The 23,445-nt window shown below is 41.7% G+C and overlaps 1 protein-coding gene across 1 annotated transcript in view; it reads left to right on the forward strand.

Moving 5' to 3' along the window:
• Positions 1 to 23,445, forward strand: part of LOC126278844 (odorant receptor Or2-like) — a 76,122-nt gene that overhangs the window by 47,245 nt on the left and 5,432 nt on the right. The window contains exons 4-5 of the mRNA XM_049979120.1: positions 10,926 to 11,030; positions 15,036 to 15,197. Of these exons, the coding sequence (XP_049835077.1) occupies positions 10,926 to 11,030; positions 15,036 to 15,197 (267 nt within the window). The remainder of the gene's footprint in view (positions 1 to 10,925; positions 11,031 to 15,035; positions 15,198 to 23,445) is intronic.

Consider the following 23,445-nt stretch of genomic DNA (forward strand, 5'->3'; position numbering starts at 1 on the left):
CTGTTACTTATATTGTGGGATATATTTTGCAGATTATAGCCCTGACCTTATCAACAGTGTCATTATAGAAACAGGAATAAGTGATCACGATATCATAGCGACGATGGTCTGTCAGGAAGGTCAGGAGATTGTTTATGCTTGAAATAGCAAATAATCATCTGTTAGCACCCTACTTAGATAATTAATGGACATCATTCAGCTCCAATATGAGGGATGTGGAGGGGTCATAGGCAAATTTTGAACTGATTATAAGTCGCGCTCTGTAGACGTATGTGCCAAGTAAGTGGAATATGGACAGAAATGAATCTCCGTGGTTTATTAATCAGATTCGGAAAATGTTAAGGAAACAAAGACCGTTTACTCTCGCTTCAAAAAAGAGTGCGCAAATGTTGACAGGCAGAAGTTAGTAGAAATTTATGCTTCCGTAGGAAGTGCAATGAGCCAAGCATACAACTACTTGCACCATCATCCCTTAGTGAAAGTTCCTTCTGAGAACCCGAAAAATTTCTCGTCATATGTAAAATCAAGGTCGAAGGCTTCTAATTTTGGAAAGTTTACCTAATCCTTAAAGGAGACGGCGCACGAAACGCTAAGGCGACCCAGTCTTGACTGCTGCTCCAGTGCTTGGGATCGCCAGCTCAGATTAAAGGAAGACATCGAAGCAGTTCAGAAGTGGGCTGGTAGTTTTGTTTTCGGTAGACCCAATCAGAACGCAAGTAGTACCGATATGCTTCGTGAATTCGAATGGGAATCTCCAGAGGGAAAACGATGCTCTTTCCAGAAGGCACTGTTCAATAGATTTAAAGAAACGGCGCTTGAGGCCGATTGCAGAACGATTCTGCTGCCGCCAACGTACATTTCGCGTAAGGTCCATGAAGATAAGATGCGAGAATTTAAGATTGTACAGATTCTTTTAGAGAGTCGTTTCTCCTTCTCTATGTTTACGAATGGAAAAAGAGGGGAGATGACTACTAGTCTCACCTACACCTAAGTCTACGTGATTACTCTGCTATTCACAATAAAGTGACTGGCAGAGGGTTCAATGAACCACCTTCAATCTCTCTCTCTACCGTTCCACTCTTGAAAGTCGCGCGAGGAAAACGAGCACTAAAATTTTTCTGTGCGAGCTCTGATTTCTCTTATTTTAGCGTGATGATCATTTCTCCCTATGTGGTTGGGTGCCAACAGAATGTTTTCGCAATCGAAGGACAAAACTGGTGACTGAAATTCCTAGAGAAGATCCTGCGGCGACGAATTACGCCTTTCCCACTCCAATTCACGTATCATGTCTGTGGCACTATCACCCCTATTTCGCGATAGTACAAAACGAGCTACCCTTCTTTGTACTTTCTCGATGTCATCCGTCAGTCTCACCTAATGCGGATCCGACACCGCACAGCCATATTCCAGAATAGTGCGGACAAGCTTGGTGTAAGCAGTCTCTTTAGTAGACCTCTTGCACCTTCTAAGTGTTCTGCAGATGAATTGCCGTCTTTGGTTTTCTCTACCCACAACATTTTTTATGTGATCATTCCAATTTAGGTTATTTGTAATTGTAATCCCTAAGTATTTAGTTTAATTTACAGTCATCAGATTTGTGTGACTTATCACATAAACGAAATTACAAGGTACCCTCCGCCTTGAACCCTACGGTGGTTTGCGGAGTTGGAAAAATAAAGTCAAAACTAAACTAAAACGTCTAGTCCTTTCAGGGAAAATGACATGTAGCACTCTTACATATGTAACTACACTCATGCTCATAAATTAAGGATAATGCTGATACATGGTGGCTCGGGATATGACCATGCGATGCATTTGACCGCCGACGGAGTGGCCGAGTGGTCCTAGGCGCTACAGTCTGGAACCGCACTACCGCTACGGTCGCAGGTTCGAATCCTGCCTCGGGCATGGATGTGTGTGATGCCCTTTGGTTAGTTAGGTTTACGTAGTTCTAAGTTCTAGGGGACTGATGACCTCAGAAGTTAAGTTCCATAGTGCTCAGAGCCATTTTTTTGCATTTGACCTGCGGTCGTCGCACGGTGGCGCTGGCAGCTGTCCACATACGCAGAGATGTGTTGGTGCATGTCAGAGTACGGTCAAGTGAGCAAGTGTGCAGACGCTTTCAGACGTGGTAATGGTGACTGTGTGTTGAAAATAGCTCAAAGAACACATATGGATGACGTTATGAGGGGTAGAATACTAGGGACACTGGAGGCTGGTCAAACACAGTAGGTCGTAGCACGGGCCCCGTGTGCCACAAAGTCTCATCTCAAGAGTATGGCAACGATTCTAGAAGACAGGAAAAGTATCCAGGCGCTACAGTATGGAACGTCCGCAGTGTACAAAACCACAAGAAGACCGATATCTCACCATCAGTACCCGCAGACGGCCATGACGTACTGCAGGTGGCCTTGCTCAGGACATTACCGCAGCCACTGGAACAGTTATCTCCAGACAAACAGTCTACAGACGACTAAACAGACATGGTTTATTTGCCTGGAGACATGCAAGGTGCATTTCACTGAGCCCCGGTCACAGGAGAGCCCGGTGTCAAGAACACAGTACATGCTCATTGGAACAGTGTTTCCAGGTTATGTTCACGGACGAGTCCAGGTATTGTCTAAACAGTGATTCTAGACAGGTTTTCATCTGGCGTGAACCAGGAACCAGATATCAACTCCTTAATGTCCTTGAAAGGGACCTCTATGGACGTCGTGGTTTGATAGTGTGGGGTGGGAGTATGACTGGTGCACGTACACCCCTGTATGTCTTTGTCAGAGGAACTGTGTACAGGTCAGGTGTGTCGGGACGTCATTTTGCACCAGTATGTCCGCCTTTTCAGGGGTGCAGCGCGTCCCACCTTCCTCCTGATGGATCATAACGCACGGTCCCACCGAGCTGCTATCGTGATGGAGTACCTTGAAACAAAAGATATCAGACGAATGGAGTGGCCTGCCTGTTCTCCAGACCTAAACCCCATCGAGCACGTCTGGGGTGCTCTCGGTCGACGTATCGCTGCACGTCTTCAAACCCCTACGACACTTCTGGCGCTCCGACAGGTACTGGTGCAAGAATCGGAGGCTATACCGCAGCAGCTGCTCGACTACCTGATCCAGAATATGCTGACCCGTTGTGCGGCCAGTGTTCCAGTGCATGGTGATCATATGCCATACTGATGTCAGGGTGCATGCGCAGGAAACAGTGGCGTTTTGTAGCACTTGTGTTTCGGGACGGTTTTCTCAACTTGTCACCAATACCGTGGACTTACAGATCTGAGCCGTCTGTGTTCCCTATGTGCCTTTGCTATTAGCGCCAGTTTTGTGCAGTGCAATGTTGTGTGACACCACATTCTACAATTACCCTTAATTTATGAGCATGAGTTATACGGCAAACAACAAATAATTCTATCTTAGGGCACTTGATCCGAGAAATTTGGTGGGTGGAATGTGCAATTGGCTTCCTTACTCTCAATCATCCAAAAGTATTTTAATGCTGGTATTAACAATAATGATTATAGTAAAAGCAGGATATGTCGGCTTCCTGTAGTAGCAAGTATCACTGAAAGACAAACAAAAGCGACTGACGAGATATTCCCCTTATCTTAAGCGTAATCAGCTTAAGACCCCGAAAAATGCGTAAGAGCATATGTTCAAAAGATGTGTCAGACCTTATTGGTTCTTCTTAACACCCCTTAGCAGCTACTGCAAACTTTTTAAACACCTTGAGTTTCATTCCTACAAGTCACTCAAATACAACTGTCTTTTGATTCAAGGGACATAGTTGATTTCGTCAGCTGTAATGAGTACGGTTGCATTGATTTTGAACTTCTCTTTCTACCTTTGTTTTCTTGCCTTCCATTTTGATGTACAAAATTTCCAACGTTTCTCTCCATAAAATCACTGAAGAATCTTAGTAGATGGTATGTGTAAGCAAATCATTTCTCAAACATCACTTCCGACAATGTGGGAGCGCAGGTGATGAGCATATTTTGCAGGAATCCTAAAGCAGCCACACCCTTTTGGCAACAGGTAGTGCTTCCGTATGAAGACTGCAGGACTATTGTGGCAGTAGGAGGCACGCATTTCAGACACCAAACTGTTGTGGTAGCGCAGCTCACGTAAGAAATTCCTGAGCTCATATTTGCCAAATTACTGGCAAAGAACGTCAGTGAAGGCATTATTTTTAATTACAGTGCCCATTTCAGTCAATGCGCACTTGAATTGTTTAATGGCTATAACGTTTTCAACTGCACAGGCACTGTAATGGCCCATAACCATTCCTTGGCCGATGGCTGCGTCTAGGCATTACAGGAGTCAACATTTCCATAAAGCTCCCACTATGGGACTTTCGAGCTAAGGAAGTAACCTATTTATGCATCAGTTATGTACTTCATGCGCCCAACGTTTTTAGTTTTAAATTCTAGGAGTATTTCCGTAGATGTTAATTATTCACCAGCGCAAATTTCAGAACAATTTGTATGGGGTTTGGAATCTGTATGGGGCTTGTGAAATTATTTCTCAGTACATGTTTTCACCAGCGCAAATTTCAGAACAATTTGTATGGGGTTTGGAATCTGTATGGGGCTTGTGAAATTATTTCTCAGTACATGTTAAAAACATTTCATATTTACAAGTTTCTTATTTAAATAATTATTTTCTGCTCTATAGTCCCTTGTGTGTTAGTTTTATCAATCTTTTTCAAACATTTTGTAGAGATTACAACAGAGACATATGATAAATTATGGGGTTTCAGTTTCTCTTCACCTGCGCCCTCCTACCCTTGTCTCAGTAAAAACCCTTGAAGGTACAACTAAGATAGTACTGAGCTATCATTATCTCACGAAAAGTCCTCGAAGGTGCAACTTAGATACAACTGACATCACAGGAGGACTTCCCAGCAACTTTGTTACCACGAAACATCCAGCGATGTTACACAAAGTATCCTCCGCCACATGCCAGACACTAAAACAATGTTATGGAGTTCTCAGCTATGCTTTGTACTGTAACGAACCACATTGCTAAAGTGATATGCTGCACATTCTATTTAGGACAGGCGAATGATTATCGTCGACTGCTGAAGAAAATTTATATAATTTAGTTTGCAAAATGAGGCTGAATGGCAATGGAGACGGCGTTGCTAGTGGACAGGGCAACGCGGCAGCTTGCGTTTGACCACACTTGCTGCTCTTAATGTTTTTTCCGTGCAGTCGATTCCCGTCTCGAAACAGCGCCTGTTCAAATGGTACAAATGGCTCTGAGCACTATGGAACTTAACTTCTGAGGTCATCAGTCACCTAGAACTTAGAACTAGTTAAACGTAACTAACCTAAGGACATCACACACATCCATACCCGAGGCAGAATTCGCACCTGCGACAGTAGCGGTCGCGCGGTTCCAGACTGTAGCACCTAGAAACGCTCGGCCACCCAGGCCGGCAACAGCATCTGTCTCCTTGGAAGAAGACGCCCCTGTCAGCGCATGAAAAAGTCCTTAACGAAAGAGGTTCGACTTAGGTCTTATATGATGTGGGACTCTAATAGTGACTCATGTTAAACAGAATTTTTTGAAGTTGATTCGTGAGAGAAGAAAGATGTTATAATAAATGTGGTTTACCAAAGAAGATAATTACCTAATTTGATAGCGCAGAGTTTGCAGCAATCATCATCACGCCAAAGAGGAGAAGAAGTTAACGATACGAGGCATACACGACACAGCTGGACACTGATGTGTTACAAAAAGGTACGGCCAAACTTTCAGGAAACATTCCTCACACACAAAGAAAGAAAATATGTTATGTGGACATGTGTCCGGAAACGCTTACTTTCCATGTTAGAGCTAATTTTATTACTTCTTTTCAAATCACATTAATCATGGAATGGAAACACACAGCAACAGAACGTACCAGAATGACTTCAAACACTTTGTTACAGGAAATGTTCAAAATGTCCTTTGTTAGCGAGGATACTTGCATCCACCCTCCGTCGCATGGAATCCCTGATGCGCTGATGAAGCCCTGGAGATTGGAGTATTGTATCACAGCCGTCCACAATACGAGCACGAAGAGTCTCTACATTTGGTACCGGGGTTGCGTAGACAAGAGCTTTCAAATGCCCCCATAAATGAAAATCAAGAGGGTTGAGGTCAGGAGAGCGTGGAGGCCATGGAATTGGTCCGCCTCTACCAATCCAACGGTCAACGAATCTGTTGTTGAGAAACGTACGAACACTTCGACTAAAATGTGCAGGGGCTCCATCGTGCATGTACCACACGTTGTGTCGTACTTGTAAAGGCACATGTTCTAGCAGCACAGGTAGAGTATCCCGTATGAAATCATGATAACGTGCTCCACTGAACGTAGGTAGAAGAACATGGGGCCCAATCACATCACCAACAATGCCTGCCCAAACGTTCACAGAAAATCCATGTTGATGACGTGATTGCACAATTGCGTGCGGATTCTCGTCAGCCCACACACGTTGATTATGAAAATTTACACTTTGATCACGTTGGAATGAAGCCTCATTTGCACTCTAATGAGGATTGACATATTGTTGGATGAACCATTCGCAGAAGTGTACCCGCGGAGGCCAATCAGCTGCTGATAGTGCCTGTGCACGCGGTACATGGTACAGAAACAACTGATTCTCCCGTAGCACTCTCCATACAGTGACGTGGTCAACGTTACCTTGTACAGCAGCAACTTCTCTGACGCTGACATTAGGGTTATCGTCAACTGCACGAAGAATTGCCTCGTCCACTGCATGTGTCCTCGTAGTTCTAGGTCTTCCCCAGTCGCGAGTCATAGGCTGGAATGTTCCGTGCTCCCTAAGACGCCGATCAATTGCTTCGAACGTCTTCCTGTCGGGACACCTTCGTTCTGGAAATCTGTCTCGATACAAACGTACCGCGCCACGGCTATTACCCCGTGCTAATCCATACATCAAATGGGCATCTGCCAACTCCGCAGTTAAAAACATTGCACTGACTGCAAAACTACGTTCGTGATGAACACTAACCTGTTGATGCTACGTACTGATGAGCTTGATGCTAGTACTGTAGAGCAATGAGTCGGATGTCAACTCAAGCACCGAAGACAACATAACCTTCCGTCAATTGGGCCAACTGGCGGTGAATCGAGGAAGTGCAGTACATACTGACGAAACTAAAATGAGCTCTAACATGGAAATTAAGCGTTTCCGGACACATGCCCACCCTTCCATTTAAGACGCAAGTAACAAGATAAGGTCGTTTTGACATTAGAAGGCTACCCTCCAGCTAACTTACTGCATTACTCAACAAAACTCTCACGGAGATACTCAGGAAATATTTCAATTGGAAGTTCCAAGTTTCTATCTCATCGAGATATGATAGTGGTATAAAAAGTACCCTCCGCAGCACACCATACAAGAGAGCGAGTTCATATTGCGTTCTCATCAGTTATGACCTGCCTTGAAAGCTGAAAGTCTCTAGCTTATTAAGAAATGATAATGGTAAAGAAAGTACCCTATGCCACACAGTAGACAAGAAAGCGAGTTAGTATTATATTGACACCTGTGTAGATAGTTACAATTATCAGTAGCAAAATTTGTACCAAACAAAGAGAGGACCTCATAAAAAACCTGTTAAAAAGCACTATCGTTCTGGTCACAGACAGGCTAATGAGGCCCTACCGAATGCCGTGCCATTCTCAGCCAGTGGTGCGATAGGAATAAGGAACGGGGAAGCGTGGTGTCAGCGCACCGCTCTCCTGACCGTTATCGGGTTAGCAGACCTGATGCCGCTACTTCTCATTCAAGCAGCTCGTGTTCCAGTCCTCCCACCAAGGAAAATATCGGGTACCCTGCATGGCAGTAAACAGCGCTGACCACTGACCTGCGGAGGCGGACAGGAGCAATACTGAAAAATCACAAAACTTCCGCAGTTTCTATGAGTACTTCTAGTTCAGTTATGTACATCTGAGAAATTATCAAGAGAAGGATTATATTTACCAACACAAATAATAACGTGTTAGTATTATACGCCGCATAGCTCTGGGAGTACGTCTTTACAGAACAAAAAGGAAAAGATGTAGTGTGAAAATGTTACATGCAATGATATATCGGCAAATGTACTCACATGGTGTATTTAAAATACGCTGTGATTTAAACTCATCTTTACAATGAACTCTACTGGTATTTTTGATTGCGATGCTTGCGGCCCTTTTCTGAAGTTTGAAAACTATGTTCAAATTGTATTTACTCTCAGTAAAAGAGTTCCATATCAGAATTGAGTGTACATATGAACATTATGTAAATAAAAGCCACTAGCTGTAACACAGGACTCTAATAAAACGACTTTAATGACAGGTTGCTAAAGACATAACATTTGCAAGTATCGTCGTGTGTTCACAGCATTTCAACTGAAAATCAGTATTTATTATCTGTTTATTACATAGTCTATGGAGTGCAATCTACATTTAATTCAACACTGCCATTTTCCCTCTTCAAACTGAAATGCACGGCATTTGTTTCCTTTATGTTCAATGTCATTTTTTTGTATATTGAACAATTGTAAACTCTCTTGAGGGTTAAATTTATCTTATCTGCAACAAGTTCCCTTCTCTCAGTGACTATAAAATGCCATAGTCAGCAAAGAGAATTTTTCCTTATGATAAACACTACTGGGTAGTCGTTGCCATAATAAGATACTATGAGAAACTCATTAATGTATTTTGGTTCTAGTTAGTGTTTTACTGAGAGCTTAGACTACATTTAAGCATCTGTTATCTCCACTCTTTGTAAACTATCCTACAAGCCTTAACTACATCTCTTATTCCTAATGCTTCTAGCTTATTTAGTAGAATCTTATAACCAAGTCTGTCAACGTTGTTAAAAAGATATAAAACTATGCCTCTAACACATTTATCTTTGTCAATAGCATCCACTAACACTTTTGTGAATCCTACTGAGCCTGTTTCCGTTCTTCTACCACTTTGCAAACTAACCTGCGATACACATCAAAGGTTGTATTTATTCAAGTAATTCATTAATTTTTCTTTTATATCTTATTCTAGTACTTTTGAGACTGGTAACCGCATGTAATTTGACTTGTAATTTTCCATGTCTTGTGCTTTATCTTCCTTTCGCAGTACAACTCTTGCCTGTTGTAAATATTCTGATGTGAATGTTTCATGTGTGTTAACAGAGCTTGCATACTCTACATTGTTCGTTTCAACACACACCGACTTTTAATTTTTTAGGTTTTATGCAGTTTTACTGAGTAATTACTTAGATGTGATATATTGGAATTTGGGAATTTCCATTGTAATTTGCCAGCAGTGTTTGAAAAATTCACATTCAGCAAGTCTGATAGGTACTATGGATCTTTTATTACTTTATACACCTTCCTGATCATTAAATTATTATACCTTTGTTTGGCTCTCCTTGTTTCCTTTTGAATGACTCCTTATAATGTCTTCCTTTTATTCCCTGTATTGCGTATTAACCTGGATGTAAATGCATTTTTGCAGCAATTAGCACCTTCCTATAAATCTTTTTGCAACTACAATAGAAATTTAAGAGCTCTTAGACACTATCATTCCTTTTCATGGAACTGAGGTATTTAAGGGTCCGAGAGTATTAATTAATATCTAATCTTATCTATTTGTTTTTGTAAGACATCGATACCGATGTGGGGACTTTTGGAGATGTCTTTCCAAAATTAAGTTTAGATCATGTTCAGAATGTAAAGAATTTCGCATTTACATTGATGTCTCTGTACACTTCCCAACTTACTTTGCTGGTTCTCCTGAAAGACCTTGTGTTTTGATTTCTGATAAATATCTTTTGTAGGATTGGAGTATACTGACTTTTTTCCATACCCAGTTTTGTTGTTATTGTTTGGTAGAAATGTTCTGGCCGTTCAAGATCCTTTACAGACATGTCACACTTATCCCTGTCCATATTTCTCCCCTCTTGGTCGCTTATTAATGTAGTCATTCTAGTAATTCTTGTTGCACTATTGACTAGCAAGGTTATGCCAAAAGTCGGAAAGATATTTAAGAGGTTGCTACTAGTTTCATTTATGATACTTGGGTTTTTGGTTAAGCCTCCTCACAAAATTATGTTGACTTTCACACTTGAGACCGTATCTTCTATTTCTGTTAATTTATCAGATAAGAAGTCCAAGTAACCACTGGATGATCTATACACACATAAAATATTTAATTTATTAGTGACATCGAGTCCAGTTAAATTAAAAGCAGATGTTTCAAAGTGTTTGTCATCACTCACTGTACTAAGGTCATGTCTTGATGAAAACTTTGTTCGTTTTATAATATAATTACATGATTCTCGAACTTTCGGAGTAGTCATGCAATAAGGATTTGCCCTGCCATAAAACGGTAATACTACATATCACATTTCTGTGTCTCGACACCTATACTTACTGAAACAAACTACTTGGAAGTTCAAAGATAGTATCTAAATTTCAAATTACTGCATTTCATTCTTTATTGAGTATGCGTCATGATAAACGATTGCTAACTCTGTGAAATGTCCAATGTTACTTTTCCAATAGTTTCTTTCTGTTTGTGAAATGTAGTATGTGTGTCATTTGGCACGTCAGAGTCAATCTCTTAGTGATCGTTTCTGAATTTTTTAGACTGCAGGAATACTCTTGAATGAGGGGAACGTGCTGTCTTCATTTTTCCTAAAAAAGACCAACATCGCCTACCAATGGCAACAGATATTTGGCCATACATGATCCGATTCAACTCCCTATAATTGATTCGTTTCACTTCCCTAAAGGTGGGATTAATGGAACACAATGTATGAACGAAATACTTAGAAACTGGTCCACTTTAAGGCACGTTTAAACTAGTGATGGAATTTGTTTTGCTGTCTGTAGCATTTTGTTATCTGATTATTAATTGCAGTTCTTTCACAGAGTGCAGATGGCCTACAACAGATTGGAAAATTTGGCTGCTACTTGTTTGCCATGCTTGCGGAGCTCTTCATTTACTGCTGGTTCGGAGATGACCTAATTACAGAAGTAAGTCAGCCATCAGTCAATAACTAGTATGAAGTATTATACAGTTTTACTTTGCACCATGCTTCATAGTGAGAAATAGAATATGGAATACACGAAACTGATCGCATAAAAGCGTTTTTTTTATCTTTTTGACGTGGTTGATTAAACCTATTCAAATCATTCAGAAGTAAAATTGCGGCATTAAAAGTACTTCTTCCTACAATTAAATGCCAAATATTTGACCGTAACTGTGGATGGGAGACCAGTTTTGAGACGCCACAACTGTGAATACCGTAGGATTTTATACTTGATTTGATGTATTTGGTGAGAATTAAAGTGAAATATTTATTTAACAGCCACCAGCGAAAATGCTTTATTAACACGTACTGGAAATTAAAATCTCAGTATGCATTGCCATCTGTGTAGGGAGTTTCTCATTGTTGTTGACCTGTTAATACTTCCAGGTAGAAATTCTGCTTGCACCTTCCTTAAATGGCTTGATATACTATGTGATCCCCGCCACTGATATTTAATTATAAAAGTAAATCTACCTTTCACAGCAATCACAATAAATAGATTCAAATAGCAGTTACATCATCAAAACATACTGTCATTCATGTATTGTGAAATACTCTTGTTTTAGCAGTGTTTGGATCTGCACAGTTTTACAAGTCGGTGCTTTTCATATAAGCGTCATTTTACAACAATTTATTTATAATATATGTTGGTGAATCGTTAGCAATATAGGTTACAAGTACGTTGCTATACTTCTTATTTGACAGCTAGTGAGCTACTGAAGTTAGATAATTTGTCAAGGTATGTGGTTACCATTTTTAGTGATCTTCCTATTTTATGATTCTTGTTATACAAATGATACTTAACAATGAGAGTTGATATCTCAGATATTCGAAATGTCTGAATAAATATTTTTGATTGAAAGCTGTTGAATAAACCATTGTTACCGATTTTCAATTCAGATATTCATGTTTAATGGCGCACATCTTGACTAACATCAACACACGAAGTCCAATCCCAAAGGTAGCTAACTCTCAAGGCCGTTACTGTGCACATTTATACCAAATCTGATTTACATCCTCATATTATTATTAGCGCCACTCTCACACAAATGGCGCGAAATTTGGGTAGATGTCATCTTTCAGATGTAAAATCATACCTACGAACTTCCGTTTCTCTCGCACGACGCCTTCTTGGTGACGTGATTTTTTTTCACCGTCAGTGCAGTTTGGGCGAGGGTAACAATCTCGTAATTATGGGTGTGTTAGTGTTCAGAATGTAATTTTTCTATTATGGTTCTGACCGTGAAACAAAGGATGATCAATTTACTTGTTATTAGACACATTTTATACGATATAGGTCTGCCCGAAATATAGTAATTGATTATGTTTGCTTGCATCAAACTGTTACGTATGTGACCGGCGTCATTAGTGGGCCGGGTGCTGGTGTAGGGTTGTCAGACGTCTCGGTTTTCCGGGTCAGTCCCGGTTTCGGATTAAAAAAAATTAGCGTCCAGAAAATTGCTTTCTGGTCTGTGATGCCAAAGAAATACTCTCATACCTTCTCTTTCTTCCCAAAATGGTGGAGTGAATCTGTATTTCAACTGTCACTGTTATGCAAAATAATGATTTTTGTTTCATTGTTGCACCTGCCAGCGTCTATCAAGGGCCTTTATTGAGCGTAACGTTTCTTTCTGCTATTAACTCTTGGCTTGCGATTCAGTTCAGTTAAGACGTTGCAGATACATGGTTCTCTGTCAGAGGCTTATTGTGCGTAGTTCATATTTGCGTGTGTCTGAAGTGAGCTGCAAATGCCATAGTGAAAGTGTTCCTTTCAAGACAAATATACAGAAGAATGGCCTTTCATCAAACGAATAAGACAGGACATGAAGTGGAACGTGAAATACGTAAGTCACATGTTTCTATTTCACATGGAGGAAGTCAGCCAAAAGCATAAATCAAACATGTGCTATGCTAGCACTTACAAAAAAGGAGACAGCTTTCTATTTAAAAGTCAGCGAAACAGAGGCAATCAGTATCAGCAGCGGAATTAACAATATGTTATCACGCCGTTAAACATCATATTCTTTGAAATCTGTAGACTACTTCTAGGCTAAGCTCCAATCTTTTTAACGATTCTGTTACAGCGAAGAGTGTGACGTTGGGCAGAACCAAAACAACAGCACTTTTGAGAATAGTTTTGGCACCTGATACTGTCAAACAAATATTCGACGACCTTTCATTGGTCCGCTATTATTTTATAGCTACAGATGCGAGTAATCACAAGGCTGACAAAGTATTTCCGTTAACTGTCCAATATTTTACACCTCAGAATGGCATTAAATGAAATTTCGTAAATTAGTTTCGCTGCCAAATGAAACCACCTTACAATAAGCACGTACTGCATTACTGCATTCGACGAAAGTAAAATCGATTCTGCGGTGACAATGCTAACACTAATTTTGGAGGTGTGCGACGAGCAGGTACAAGCAGTGTACTTTCTAGACTGAAGAGTGAATTAAACGAAAACCTTTTAAGAGTTGACTGCCCTGCTCACATAGTACACAATGCTGCCAAGACAGCCGCTGACGTGATGAGTGTTAATGTAGAAACCTTTATAATTAAACTTTCCTATTACTTCTCCATATACACAGTATGAACGGAGCGTCTAAAGGAGTTTTGTGAGTTTGTGGACATACAGTACAATGCATTGTTGTCATATGCTCAAACAAGGTGTTTCTCTTTGTTTGTTGCTGTAGAGAGAGTACTGAAGTTGTATGATGCTCTTAAATCATTCTTCTTTTAGAAGAAACGGCACCTAAATTTCTGACAACTCTCTTCTAGAATTCGTTACCGGAAGCATATCTGTGATTCCTACATAGTCAGTTGAGCGTGTTTGAGAGACAAATACATAAACTTGAGAAGGTAGAATGCAGTGTTATAGAAGCAGCTGCGATTGTGGAAAATTTTAGAAGGATCATAGAACATCATAAAGAATAGAATTTTATTCCACTCAAAGAGATATCTCTCTTGCGGAACAGCGAGGTTGCATTAATTAGTGAAATTCAAAAATTTCATGTTGATGTAAAACTGTTACATGAAACGTGTAGGGCTTATTGGAAAAATGGTCACCGAATCTCAATGAGTTTTCCATTTTTAAATGGATGTTAATGGACACAGAACCTGAGTGAAGCAATGTGACAAGGATAGTAACATTTGTACAACGTAGAGGATTGGGAATAGATGATAGTTTATTCTTTGACCAGTTTTATTTACTCAAGCAGTACACTCAACCATAAATCAACAAAAATAGCGATCACTGGGGTAGTAAATCATGTCAGGAGACATAGAGCTATTGCTTTCGACAGATTGGATGCGAAGAACAGTATTCTCTGTAGCCGAATCTTGTGAATTCGTCTTCGGTATTCCAGGGCATAATGTAAACATGGAGCTGGTATTTTCTCTCATGAATGTGCAATGGACTGGGAAACGAAACGAATTACAAGTACCAACGGTCGAAGCAATAATCAAATGTGTTTTTAATTATCAGATAAATTGCTCTAAGTTTTATGAGATACATCATACAGCGGAAAGATCTTCTCTCCAAAGCTCAGAATTCGGATAAATATGAGGCGTAGGACAACAAATTATGTGAACATTTCACTACAACATACAGTGTTACAGTAGACAATTTTGTGTCTCGTATTAACGTTTCAAAATAAAAAATTATTGTGTTATCAGTACCAATATTGTAAATTGTCATCAGCACTTGAATGCCCTATCTTGGGTTTTATTAAATTAATTGCAGTATAAAGCGTTCATTTATTTATTTATTTTACTAAATCAGTTGAATACAGCGGCAATTTGCACAAATATTTCACTTTTTTAAAGTTTAGAAAAGTGTCCCGAAATGACAATTCACAAATTATGGCCGTTTTTAGTTAATGTTAGAGAAACGTCCCGATTTTCTAGCAAGAAATTCTGGCAACCCCATGCTGCTGGGCTGTTGCAGAGCGAGAACCTGGCCGCGGCGGCATACGACGCGGTGACGTCACTGCAGGGATGCCCCCTCTCCATCAAGAAGTCGCTGCTGCTGATGATGCACCGCGCGCAGAGACCTCTGCGAATCACTGCTGGAGGGTTCTTCCCACTCTCCAGGGAGTCCTTTGTCGCGGTGAGGAAGATCAGAAATAAAATACCTGTAGCACATGCTTGGGGATGTATTTTAATACTTCCTAAATTTTCGAAAACATACTACGTCAGGAACATTTCTAAATTAATCTCAAGGAATATGGAATTGTCCATTCATTGTCAAAGAAAACTCTATATCATATAACAGCACAATAGAAAAACACAAAAAATATACAACTTTTGGTTATTAAATTCCTTTTTCTAAGTAATTTCAATTGCAGAAGTCTCACGCATGTCGTCCTTTATAGTAACGTGTACATTCAGTGTGTGCCCTCATTTCGCACATTACACACATTGCCCGTTCTTCCCTTGCTTTGTCCTGCAAACACTTACTGAGCAAAAGAGTCAATCGTCATCTTCGTTAGTGGGTTAACTGTTATACGGAACAATACTTAGTGTGGACGCCTCATCTCTCACACTAAAACATCATACTTAGAATCAGATGATTCTTGGTTTCTATGGTTTCGTGGCCTCTGTTTCTTTGTCTCCGGTTTATTTGTTGCTGTCGGCGACACGTCAAGAGATCTCTTGCATGGCGACGAGGTTGAGTGTGCTGAAGAATCTGCTTTTATTTAGCTGGTATGGTACCTGGCCTCTTCTTTATTTATGAAACTTCCGGATGTTGCGGAAGATGATCCCCCACGACTTACGTAGTAGCCTTTTCATGGTTAGAAGCCGCAGGTCCTAAAGATGCTTCATTGTCTGGAACTGTTGGCAACTAAATCTGCATGTGCAAAAATATGAGGATTTACCAGGTATATTCCTCTCACCCTAAACCCACTTAACTGCTATCTCCCCTGTCTGGCTCTTGAGGTAGGTCTTCCCAAACGATTCTGCAATGTCTGTGTTTGTTACTGGACATGCATTTCCTTCATCCGTATGTATACACGCTCAGAGTAACATGCCTTCAAAGGATTCGTGAAAGTTCTATCCAGCTGTTGCACCTTGTGGAAGGTATGAGGAGACAGACACAAGATGCTGACATGGTTTTCGCGTCCGAGATTTCCAGATTTCTGGGGTGGCAGTAATTCGCAATCAGAATCAGAACTAGCGTTGATTCTGCTGCTGGCTTCACCTTTCTCATGAAACGTTGAAACAAATTAGTGAACAGCTGGCTTTGAATCCACCTAGAGGGTTGGTATGAAAGAATGGACATAAGCTGTTGCTGCGGTTGTTACGAGGGAATATATCATGAGTGGGACAAAATTTCCTGTAACACCCATGTAGGTGAAAGTGGTCATAAATGATCCACGATCTGCAGAAGAGATGCCTGCTACTTGTGGCTTTTCTTTCCGAAGAAGGGAACTTTTCTCTGCACAAGACTTAGACCAGTTTCGTCGATTATGTACATTTTGTCTGATGGAAAGCTATTTATCTCCATGTCTTGTGAAGCCAGAGAGAAAAACATTATCACATTTTCTCTTGTGAGTTAGTACATGAAGTTAATTTGGACTTTCTAATCAAAATATCCTTTTCGTGCCGCTTTAATAATAGATGTAACCAACCTCTTCGTGGCCAAAAATGCGTTCTGGATATTTTTACCTTTTGCAGACTGACATGCCATCTGTTGAAGATCCTTTCTGGTAAGTCCAAAAATTTACTTTCAATTCTCATGCCATATTCATTCAGCTGTTGTTCTTGTTCTATAGATATAACAGTTTTATGCCCAAGTTTGGTCTTCGTGGGTAAATCAGCTGGTAAATCTGATTTCACTGCCCTAAATAGAGAGGCCCTGGGAACTTGTATAGTTTTTGCCGCTTTCAGGATACCCATCTTTGCTTCTGTAACATTTTTAATCGCTGTTTGTGTAACAGACTCATCCCACTGCTTTCCAGCTCATAAAGACTTTCTGAAACAATACCTATAAATAAAACAGGTTGTGAATAGCGTACAAATATAGAATAGTAAGGTACAAATATGGAATGCTAGTATTCCATAGTGACACAGCCATCTTCAAATTCAGAAATGTGAATAAAATCAAAAATTAAATTTTAAAAAGGCAACAAACACTCCAGTTGGCAGCTTAATGAATTAGCTAAACGTCTGTCTAGAAAATATGTTAATAATTTATACATTATGACAAGAATGAAAGTGAAAACCAACAGCCTGCAACAATTATTCTGTATATATGTTGACGCTTACAGAGAAGATAACATCAACCAGCTGCTTTTTGTAATGTTATTTATTTATTTAACTAGCGCCGTTACTTGTTATGTTCATCACCTGACGCCTTGTTCACATTGAGACATATATTACACATATCTTAACGCCAATAAGCCGTCTGATACTGAACCTGTCGATTCGAAATTGGTAACGGTGCTATTTAAATAAATACATAGCACTATAGAAAGTGCCTGGTCTGGCTTCTGTGTAAGAGTCAACATACATTATGTAACAGCCACGGACTCAGAATGTCAGTTTCGACAAAATATTCTTACTAGTGAATTAATCAAAACAGCTTTGCTTACTCGTAGTGGCTACCAGGTGCAATATGAATGCATCCCAAAGCATTTTACAGTTGCTGAGCTATGTTTACAAGCAGCTCACCAGAGTAAAGCAGTTACAAGGTGAGAAATCATAGTATTTCTTATTACTACCCATATATCACATTTATAACTCTTCCTATATACTGTATATAGGTATATATGAACTATCGTTGTCGGTGTTGGTTTGCTGTCGACTCTGGTCGACTTTCGTAAGAACTGTTCACAGTAATAAACTCTCTGCCCTGCGTTCCTATTCATAACGAATCCTACTCCCGTTATACCGTTTTCTGCTGCTTTTGATATCACGCTATACTCATCTGACGAGAAATCCTTGTCTTCTTTCCATTTCACTTCACTGACGCCTACTACATCCAGCTTAAGCTTTTGCCTTTCAAAAATGTTCAAATGTGTGCGAAATCTTAGGGGACTTAACTGCTAAGGTCATCACTCCCTAAGCTTACATCATTCCTTAACCTAAATTATCCTAACACACATGCTCATGCCCGAGGGAGGACTCGAACCTCCGCCGGGACCAGCCGCACAGTCCATGACTGCAGCGCCCAAGACCGCTCTGCTAATCCCGCGCGGCTCTTGCCTTTCCCTTTTCAGATTTTCTAGATTCCCTACCATGTTCAAGCTTCTGAGATTTCACGCCCCGGCTCGTAGAACGTTATCCTTTCGTTGATTATTCTATATTTCATGATCACCTCCCACTTGTCAGTCCCCTCCTGGATATTTCGAAAGGGAGATTATTTCGGAATCTTTTGCCAATGTGGAGATCATCATGACACCTTTTCAGTTAGAGGTGACATGTCCTGTGGATACACGTTAAGCATCTTTAACGCAGTGGTTTCCATTGCCTTCTGCATCCTCATGCCGTTGATCATGGTTGATTCTTCCGCCTTTAGGGGCAGTTTCCCACGCCAAGTACAAGAGAGTGCCCTTAACCTCTCTGTCCGCTTCTCCACCCTCTATGACAAGGCCGTTGGATGAATTTGGGTGACTTCTTACGCCGGAAGTCTTCTTCTGACAATGCTGATTACTAATCAAAGTTTAAGCAGTTGCGGGTTTCGAAGCCGGAAACGATAATGTATTGATTATTAATCAAATACGCTATCCCTAGACCACGTATGCAGTTTTGATTGTAACACACTATGTGGCATTTTGGGACATGCACTGTGTCTGTATCCAAAAAGGAACGCTAATACGCATAGCTTATAAGCTCAAGCACCTTATAGTTCACTTTGTCTTTCACTGAAATTGCAAACGAATGCTGCACGATATGTGGGTGCTGAATGATCCAGGGAGAATTCACTGTGTTGAACACGAACACGTAGCAGAGCGCGCACAAAAGTTATCTCTGGACAGTAAACCGAATAGCTTATCAAGAGAGGTCAAAAGAGGACAAGGTGATTACACACTAGATGTTCAGTGCATCATGCGATAAAGGACAACAAATCAGAGAGACCGTGATTATTATGCGTGGTTCATAATGACCAGTTAACTCTCCCTTATATTCATTCTGTAACGTGTTTTCTTTGTGATGGTTGAATGTGTTCATTCTGCAGTTTATTTCGATCTTAAGTGTCTTAGTAACTTTAGGGTAGAACAGGTATCACTATTTTGAGCTTGAGCACCAGGTTGAAGATATCTGTTTGGCAGTACACCGTGTCCTGCTGCTTGAAGAAGTCCGTAACTGCCTGTTTCACATCCTCGTCCGACAAGAATCGTTGATCCCTGAAGGACATTTATAAGTGGCAGAAGGCGAGATCAGGACTACACGGTGGGTGCTTTAATGTCTCCCTCTTAAGGTGGCCTGTTGGATGAGGCTGGCCTCCTAGATGGAGCGGCGTCTGGTGTCGGAACAGAGGCAGGTGGCACACGTCCGCACGCACTATAGCGGACGAGCGAATCCACTTCCCCGGACAGGAACCAGCGACCTTCAGGCTGGAAGGCAGCAGCAACTGAAATGGGCCTGTAGCTGCCAGTTGACACCCAACCCTCGAGAAATATAATTTTTTCCAGGCTTCTTGATTGAAATGCTACAGCTGTAGATTTCTCTGCCAACATTTGGATAGTTCTGAGAATTTCGCAAAGAAAGCACTAGCAATCGGTAAAATTTTGATCTTGGGAAAAAATTATTCGGCAATTTTCAAATAAAAATAATCCGCACAATTCTGAATAGTTCCCCAGGAGTTCTACAGAAAAATCTAATGACATTTTTGAGCCGTTAATTAATGGGTTATCAAAAAGTTTCAGTTCAAATGGCCCTGAGCACTATGCGACTTAACGTCTGAGGTCATCAGTCGCCTTGAACTCAGAACTAATTAAACCTAACTAACCTAAGGACATCACACACATCCATGCCCGAGGCAGGATTCGAACCTGCGACCGTATCGGCCTCTCGGTTCCATCTGTAGCGCCTTTAACCGCTTGGCCACCACGGCCGGCAAAAGTTTCAGTTTTGGTGGCACTGCTGCCGAGTATACACAATGCAGCGCGATCCGCCAAAGGTATATGATAACAGACGACATGTAGACAAGGGATTGTCGTGGCATTCGCGACTTTCCGGCGTCTTGAACTGTGGCGTCATCATTACCAAATGCGTACAACCAGGATCACTGTGCTGTTATTCCTGTCTTGGCTGCCGAAGGACAAATGCAGGTAGACATACATCGGAAAATTGGGAATGTGTATGGAGCTGCTTGTCTGTCATAAACCACCCTTGACGAATGGTGCTACAAGTTCTGTGCTGTTGGAAGCTGGTAATTCTGCGCAGGGTGACTGGTGCGATGATAGCCACCTGGGCCATCCTAGACTAAGGCAGTTAGAAGGCCTCTAATCAGTGTAATTGACATTGAGTTCCAGTCCTTCTGATAACATACGAGAATGCACGCCACTGCGTCCTGATTGCGGACTTTCGTCAACTGGGCGCACGCTGTTTACGTTCCGCGGAAACAAAAAAAAATGGTTGAAATGGCTCTGAGCACCATGGAACTTAACTACTGTGGTCAGCAGTACCCTAACTAATCTAAGGACATCACACACATCCATGCCCGAGGCAGGATTCGAACCAGCGACAGTAGCAGTCGCGCGGTTTCGGACTGTGCGGCCTCCGCGGGAACACCAAGACAGATGTACACTAGTGGCCATAAAAATTGCTACACCAAGAAGAAATGAAGATGATAAACGGGTATTCATTGGACAAATATATTATACTAGAACTGACATGTGATTACATTTTAACGAAGTTTGGGTGATTAGATTCTGAGAAATCAGTACCCAGAACAACCACCTCTGGCCGTAATAACGCCCTGGGCATTGAGTCAAACAGAGCTTGGATGGCGTGTACAGGTACAGCTGCCCATGCAGTTTCAACATTATACCACAGTTCATCAAGAATAGTGGCTGGGGTATTGTTACGAGCCAGATGCTCGGCTACCATTGGCCAGAAGTTTTCAATTGCTGAGAGATCTGGAGGATGTGCTGGCCAGGGCAGCAGTCGAACATTTTCTGTATCCGGAAAGGCCCGTACATGACCTGCAACATGTGGCCGTGCATTATCCTGATGAAATGTAGTGTTTCGCAGGGATTGAATGAAGGGTAGAGCCACGGATCGTAACACATCTGGAAAGTAACGTCCACTGTTCAAAGTGCCGTCAATGCGAACAAAAGCTGACCGAGACGTGTAACCAGTGGCACCCCATACCATCACGCCGGGTGATACGCCAGAATGGCGACGACGAATACACGCATCCAATGTGCGTTCACCGCAATGTCGCCAAACACGGATGCGACCATCATGATGCTGTAAACAGAACCTGGATTCATCCGAAAAAATTCGTTTTGCCATTCGTGCACCCAGGTTCATCGATGAGTACACCATCGCACGCGCTCCTATCTGTGATGCAGCGTCAAAGGTAACCTCAGCCATGGTCTCCGAGCTGATAGTCGATGCTGCTGCAAATGTCGTCGAACTGTTCGTGCAGATGGTTTTTATATTGCAAACGTCCCTATCTGGTGACTCAGGGATCGAGACGTGGCTGCAGGATCCGTTACAGCCATGCTGATAAGATGCCTGTCACCTCGACTGTTAGTGATACGAGGCCGTTGGGATCCAGCACGGCGTTCCGTATTACCCTCCTGAACCCATCGATTCCATATTCTGCTGGATCTCGACCAACGCGAGCAGCAATGTCGCGATACGATAAACCGCAATCGCGATACCTTTATCAAAGTAGGAAACGTGATGGTACGCATTACTCCTCCTTACACGAGGCATCACAACGTTTCACCAGACAATGCCGGTCAATTGTTGTCTGTATATGAGAAATCGGTTGCAAACTTTCCTCATGTCAGCACGTTGTAGTGTCGCCATCGGCACCAACTTTGTGTGAATGCTCTGAAAAGCTAATCATTTGCATATCACAGCATCTTCTTCCCGTCGGTTAAATTATGCGTCTGTAGCACGTCATCTTCGTGGTGTAGCAATTTGAATGGCCAGTAGTGTACACTGAAGTGACAATAGCCGCGGGATAGCAGTATGCACGTCTATAGATCTCCGTAATATCGTGTACACGAGGTATAAAAGAACGGTGCATTGGCGGAGCTGTCAAGTGAGAAAATGATTCATGTGAAAAGGTTTCCGACGTGGCCCGATCGGAATTAATGGACTTTGTAAGCGAAATGTTAGTTAGATCTAGACGCATGGGATATTCATTTGCGCCCGTTTAACGACCGAGAGCAGCTACGTTTCGGAGGGTTGTCATTGTTAAAAGACTAGCAACACTGTGTGAAGTAACCGCAGAAATAAATGTGGGACGTACGGTGAACATGTCCGTTGGGGCAGTGCGTCGAAATTTGTGATTAATGGGCTATGTCAGCAAACTATCGACGCGAGTGCCCTGCCAGGAACGTGGCATCGCCCGCAGCACCTCTTCTGGGTTCATGACCATATCGGTTGGACCATAGACGACTGGAAACGGTGACCTCATAACATAAGTCCCAGTTTCATCTCGTGAGTGCTAATGGGTCGTTTACGATTGTGTCACAAACCCCACGAAGCCCTGGACCCAAGTTGTCAACAAGGCACTGTGCAAGCTGGAGTTGGTTGTGTTTAAATGCCTGCTGATGACTGGGTGTTTTGTGCTGTCCCTAGGTTAGGTTAGGTTTAAGTAGTTCTAAGTTCTAGGGGATTTATGACCATAGATGTTAAGTCCCATAGAGTTCAGAGCCATTTGGACCATTTTTTGTGTTTAAATGGAATGAACTGGGTTGTCCGGTCTACCTGATCATTGACTAGAAATGGTTCTGTTCGGCTACTTGAAGACCATTTGCAGTCATTCTTGTCCTTCATGTTTCCAAACATGTCACAACTGTTTGCGATTGATTTGAAGCACATAATTCGAGTGAATAATTTGGCTACCCAGGTCTTTCGACATAAATCCCGTCGAGTATTTATAGAACATAATCGAGAATCCAGTTTCTGCACAAAATCCTGCAACCGGCAATGCTTTCGCCACTGCGGACGGCTATGGATTCAGCATGGCTCAATATTTACAACGACTTGTTGAGTGCATGCCACGCCGAGCTGCTGCACTCGCCGGACAGAAAGAGGTCCGACACGAAGTTAGGAGGCATCCCATGTTTTGTCACCTCAGTTTACTTTGAGTAATAACTGAATGATTTACCAGTGTGGCTTCTCGGGCTTCTCATCTGGCACCTAACAAGCAGCCGCTCGCTACT

Source organism: Schistocerca gregaria, chromosome 6, assembly GCF_023897955.1.
Source record: "Schistocerca gregaria isolate iqSchGreg1 chromosome 6, iqSchGreg1.2, whole genome shotgun sequence".
NCBI lineage: Eukaryota > Metazoa > Arthropoda > Insecta > Orthoptera > Acrididae > Schistocerca > Schistocerca gregaria.